The sequence below is a fragment of the Cornus florida genome, unplaced genomic scaffold, assembly GCF_030987335.1.
Source record: "Cornus florida cultivar Cherokee Brave unplaced genomic scaffold, ASM3098733v1 CherokeeBrave_3.0.0_Hap2_Chr10, whole genome shotgun sequence".
Taxonomy (NCBI): Eukaryota; Viridiplantae; Streptophyta; class Magnoliopsida; order Cornales; family Cornaceae; genus Cornus; species Cornus florida.
Window position 1 is genome coordinate 74,582,137 of NW_026775580.1, and position 6,448 is coordinate 74,588,584.

The 6,448-nt window shown below is 31.9% G+C and overlaps 1 protein-coding gene across 1 annotated transcript; it reads right to left on the bottom strand.

Annotated features, from left to right (window-relative positions):
* Positions 1-2,814: 2,814 nt before the first annotated feature.
* On the bottom strand, positions 2,815-3,678 carry LOC132277861 (uncharacterized). The gene has a single exon (XM_059779702.1). It carries the CDS (start codon positions 3,676-3,678, stop codon positions 2,815-2,817), a length of 864 nt encoding a protein of 287 aa, XP_059635685.1.
* Between the last annotated feature and the right edge of the window lie 2,770 nt (positions 3,679-6,448).

Sequence of the window (6,448 nt, forward strand, 5' to 3'; positions counted from 1 at the left end):
ACCCATGTAAATGTGGATGAATTAGACTACATTTGGTTACTAAAGAAAAACATATAATCATTTAATATATCTAATTCATCCACATTTACATGGGTAGGCATCTGTTCGATGATGTATATGCATATGCAAGTCAGAAATTATATTCGATCAGATTTGAGGTTCTAATTGTTTCATTTACTAGTTATTTAATTCTAGAGATTTGTCTTGTTGAAATGATAAGCTCTTGTTGAATATTAATTATGTTTACCTTCAGAACTTATTACTAAGTTGTAGTATGCTTAGTAATTGTAGTTTGCTTAATGGTGACTTGATTTCGTTGCATTATAATGTCATTATAGTGTGTAATGCATCGCACATTGAAGATTCAATATTGTATATATTTGTATGTGTAACGAATCACACATTGAAGATTCGATATGGTGTATGCCATTGTAGTCTTGAATCCTTAGGACATGGTTTGTGTGGTTTCACCCTACTTGTGCTTGGTAGGTAGTTCATGTATTGTTGTTGAATATATGTCTTGAACTTGTTGATTTTGGAAATTTTGTAAGGACTTGAAAAATGATACGGCTAGGGCTTGGTCCTAGTACGAGAGATACGAGTTCTCCCTACATCATTAGAGTGCGCATTAGATGGTACCTTGTGGGTCGTAATTACCTGAAAATACTTACTTGGTCTAGCAACCACATGTCCTAGTCTTTCCTACTACTTGATTTTGCATTTAATTTCTAAGCTGTTAATCATTGATTACTTGTAACTTGTGATTTGATGCTTGCGTTTTCAATTATATTTAGTATACTTGCGCCTTATATACTTGTCTTGTGTGTATTTAAATTTTGCTTAGTATACTTGTACCTTGTATACTTGCTTCATGTGTTTTTCTACTCCATTTAGTATACTTGTACCTTATATACTCACTTCGTGTGTTTTTCTACTCCGTTTAGTATACTTGTACCTTATATATTTGCTTTGGGTATATTTAAATTTCATTTAGCATGCTTGTACCTTGTATGCTTGCTTGTTGTGTATTTCATTTCAACCGCTTATGTATTTTAAGATGATCCCTCAGTTCACCTTGGAACATTGATGTTAGGTGGCATGAACCACATGGATCGATTTATATCAATTTGCAAAACTTGTAAAACTTTAGTTTATACGCATGTTCATTTCCTACGAGTAACTTGTTTACTCAACCTAATGGTTTGGGTTATTTTTCAGGTAAGGAAAAGTTATTTTGGGATGCACAACATCCCTAGGTTGCTATGATAGCTTGGAGAATTTTGGGGCATTGTATTCATGCACTTGTTAGCATGTTTTGCTTCATTTTAGTTTTATATGCCAAAACTTGTATCTTTTGTTCTAAATATATAATGTGCACTTAAGTGCACCTTTTGAGACATATTTGATATGTATGTAATGAGGCCAAGGGCCATTTACCTTTAAATTTACTTTTATGTCATTTGGATTTCATGTTTAATTATGAAAATGATGTAATTCGGAGGTTTGATATATGATATTTTGCATATGACATGTATTAAGGCCGTAGGCCATTAGAATACGCTTAAATATGCATATTACGTTTGCATGCATGGTGGCACCCAATTCTGTGTAAAAAAACCATTTTACCCCTAGCCAAGTAGGCTTTCCATTTTAAAGACTTAGCTTCCGCAATTGTTTCCTTTGGGTCTCATGGCTTATCGGGAAGTCACTTTAGTGTCTTAAAGATGATATTAATCCCTAGAGACCCTTTCTCTTTTCTTGCTTCCACATTTAGGATCCGTTATCGAGTCATCTTTCGGGTCATTACTGACGCATCGGATTTGTAAAACTTGTGCCGTCACATAGGCACTATTTGTCCAAAGAAACAAAATTTGATTTGGGCCAAAAATAAATTATTATTATTATTTTTGTTTTTTTTCCTTAAAAATTGATTTTTAAAAACACTTTTCACTTTAAATTTTGAATTTCTGCCACAACCAGTACGCCATTAAAGCACTATTTGAAAGGTTGTGTTGTGTTAAACTCTAGATTCAGGTATCCCATTCATTCTCTCTCTCTCTCTCTCTCTCTCTCTCTCTCCATATATATATATTTTTATTACATTGAGTTTCATTTATATTCTTATGATGATGTTATAGAGTTTGCAAAATAAATCCGATATTCAATGCTTTTAATTTAATATTCCAATATTCAAGATTGGTAATCTAATGTAATCTGTTTTACAAAAAATAAAAAATAAATTTCATTACTTTGTTTCATATGTAATGTTTAAAGTTTAAACCCATTAAAATGATCTAAACACATTATTTTTAGATTCCCATCCATTTTCCACAGAAGTAAATCCTAATAGACTACTTCTTTGAAATTATTGTGTATATATATATATATTATATTTTTTCTTTCATTACTTTGTTCCATATTTGATATTTAAAGAATTAGTTTCAAATTTCTATTAATACCGGAAGTCAATTGCATGTATGTTCCTTTTCAATGCAGTTACTGGTTCATATTTTCAACAAAATATTTTAAGATTTTAAGGCACTCAATTCCTCTTTTTTATTCATTATATCCAAAACAATTAATTCTTGATTCAGAATTCAACACACTTAATTATATATGTAAGTAAATACACTTATTATCAAAAGTCAAAACGGTAGAGTAAACACACTTTATTCAAGGCATTTAATTATAGAAATGAAGCACGCTTTTATCCATAATTAATTAGCTATAACTGCAACAGGATGATCTCCATATGGGTTTAGTTCTGTTTGTTAACTGCACCTGGAGCAGGAGCAGGAGAAATTCCCTTTGGGTTTAATACTTTAATGGATCTGCATTGTTAGCTGCTTCAACATTATTCGACTTCTTAGCATTAGAAAAATCTGTCCCTGTAGCTTCATTTTTAGCTGCTTCAATATTATTTGATTTCTTAGCATTAGAAAAATCTGTCCCTGTAGCTTCATTTTTAGCTGCTTCAACATTATTCGACTTCATAGCATTAGAAAAATCTGTCCCAGCTTCATTTTTAGCTGCTTCAACATTATTCGACTTCAGAGCATTAGAAAAATCTGTCCCTGTAGCTTCATTTTTAGCTGCTTCAACATTATTCGACTTCATAGCATTAGAAAAATCTGTCCCAGCTTCATTTTTAGCTGCTTCAACATTATTGGACTTCTTAGCATTAGAAAAATCTGTCCCAGCTTCATTTTTAGCTGCTTCAACATTATTGGACTTCATAGCATTAGAAAAATCTATTCCAGCTTCATTTTTAGCTGCTTCAACATTATTTGACTTCTTAGCATTAGAAAAATCTGTCCCAGCTTCATTTTTAGCTGCTTCAACATTATTGGACTTCTTAGCATTAGAAAAATCTGTTCCAGCTTCATTTTTAGCTGCTTCAACATTATTCGACTTCTTAGCATTAGAAAAATCTGTCCCAGCTTCATTTTTGGCTGCTTCAACATTATTGGACTTCTTAGCATTAGAAAAATCTGTCCCAGCTTCATTTTTGGCTGCTTCAACATTATTCGACTTTTTAACATTAGAAAAATCTGTCCCTTTCTCTTCATCAGCATCAGGGGCTTCTCCACCATCACCAGCACTTTTGTGTGCATACCCATGAAGAAGTAAGAGAGAGAGAACAAAGAGAAGAATGGGGACCCTGTATAAGACCGCCATTAAAGATTAATCTTTTATTGAAGGCTTGATTAATCTTTTATTGGAGGCTATTGTCAAAACCACTCTTTTTTTTTTTGTCTCCTACCTCTTTCTCTAGCTATTTATACTTGCAATAAGGTGCTTACTGGGCCTGCCAACAATGCCTAAATAAAGAAAATGCTCCTAAATTAATGTATGTTCTCCACAAGACAGGCCAAAAGAATAGTATGTTAATGACGAGTATGGATGGTTGAGTTCTTACCGGGTGACAGCAATGCCTAAATAAAGAAAATATGCCTAAATATATGTACTCTTGAATACATTCCAAATTAACTATGTTACTACTAGTATGGTCGAAATTGCTACGTATTGCAAAGTCATTTGTCTCATGCATACTATGCTAATACAAATATGGTTGGATAATTATCTAATCATATTATGTAATTGGATTTGAATTCTTTCTCAGCTTTCCCTATTGAATTTCTACTAGGTGATGGATTATCTGGCATTGGAAAATGATTTGTAAATAGAAAAAAGCGAGAAAAAAAAAAAAAAAAAAAAAAAAAAAAAAAAAAAAAGAAGAAGAAGAAGAAATACATAACCAAATGTTAGTTGTTTGATGCATAAATGTGGGATGTGTGGTGAATTGTTGAAACTATCTAGACAAAGATCAGGTCAACTTACTGTTCGATTGCCAACCATCTCCATAGAAATTTTTTCAATTCTAATTTTAAAACAAGTTGGGCATAATTCCTTAATCGAATGTTTTTAATTGATCAATGTATACATCAAAAGAAAAAGAAGAAATTTTTTTTTGATCAATGTATAATAAGTTCAAGAAAATGGGACATTCCACTTCTTTATCTCTTGCATTAATGGCCAATTAGGTCAAAGAATTTTACCTAATTCTTTCGTCCGAATATCAATATTCAATTTTATTAACAATGCAGAATAACTCAAGTCATTGACTTCACTAACTTAAGTCTCAACCCTGGTTAACTTTAACCCCAAGTCTCATCCCTCTCTCGATAGACTCTCTTGTAGGAGTATTAATATTGTATTGTCTAACCTTTACTGACATTAACTAGGGTTTCTAGCTAATTGGTTGGTTAGCTACATTGATTTAGTGGTGAACTCAACTTCACCTACCTAATTGGTTGGTTAGCTACATTGATTTAGTGGTGAACTCAACTTCACCTACCCCTTCCCGAGCTCCCCCCCCCCCCCCCCCCCCCCGCAGTCTCTGTCTGAAACACTCTCTCTTTCGGGCCAATTCCACTGAACCCTCTCGTCTCATATGTTTGTGTTGAAACTAGGGTTGACAATTTGTGTTCGCATGCTATAATCATGTCGTGTCAACTTAAGACTATTCTACTGAAGATGTCAACACTAACCCGACCCATTCAATAATCGTGTCAGGAACCCTTAATACTAACCCAATCTTTTTATTAAACGTGTTAGACGTATTAACATGTTTAATGACCTATTTACCAAAACCGAACAATATATTATTTAGATTATTTATAATATTCAATCAAATAATAAATACTATAAAAAAATATACATTAATTAAAGAGCTAATGTATATTTTTGTTTGGGCTTATGTTAAAATGACCTAATTATTTGTAGTAATTGGGTCTAAACAGGTAATGAGTTACATGAGTGATATTAATACCATTATGAAACTCTTAGTTAAACGGGTCTAAACAGGTTACACATGTTGAACCCCTCAACCATAACACGACACTATTAATTAAACGGGTTAATCGTGTCGACTCGTTTATGATCCAAACCCATTTAAGGTAAACCCAAACTCGTTTATTTCGTGTCATGTTCGAGTTATGTTGACAAATCGTGTCAAATTTTGTCACTCTTATTTGAAACTCACATTTTTTAGTAGATGGCAATACTATCACAACAAGGACATGAACCATTGAACATGACTTTAACATGACACAAATAGAATTAAATTTGATTTAATAGTGTTAGGACTAGTCGTGCTTTATTTGCTAATTCGATTAGGGTATATTTAACTAAATGTGTTAGAACAAATAACATATTACTACAGAGTGTATGTATATCTATATATATATATATATATATATATATATGTATATTATATTTTATTAATTTGATCTGGCTCATCATCGATCATCCAAATTGATAATTTATAGTAGTTATAGTGAGATACCGAATTAGATCGAGAAGAAGTGTAAAGTTCTTACAAAATTCCTCACATGAAGTATTTGATCTCCAAAGGCTTCAGAGTAGGCGGGAATCAGAGGGAGTCCCAACTCCTAAGAGTTCAGCTACGTTTACATGCACAAATTAAGATGTTAAATTTTTTAGTATATATTACCACTCTTTTAGTTCACTTCAATTTTGTAAACGCGAGGGACATACTTTAATTAAAGTATTGGTCTCTCCAAATATTTGGATGAGTAGAGAATGAAACTAAAAGAATCTTACTTGGAAAAAAATAATAGTGAAGTGTAAAAAAAAATATTTCTCTATTTTGTAAGTGTTAATGATTAAAATATTACCAAATAAATTAATTTTGGTAGTGTTAAATGTTACAGCAAAAGAATAGGGAATAAATTGAGTAATCATCAACTTCTCTTTATTATTTAAAAATAAAATTCAATCTATTGCTTTATAGATGTTTGGTGATATATGATAACAATGAAAAACTATCCGATTAAGAACTTTGTGCAATTAATGAAATAGAGATAAGTAATTAGTAATGCACAAATGACACGGTACTCTTAAAATATTAGTGCAACAATAAAAT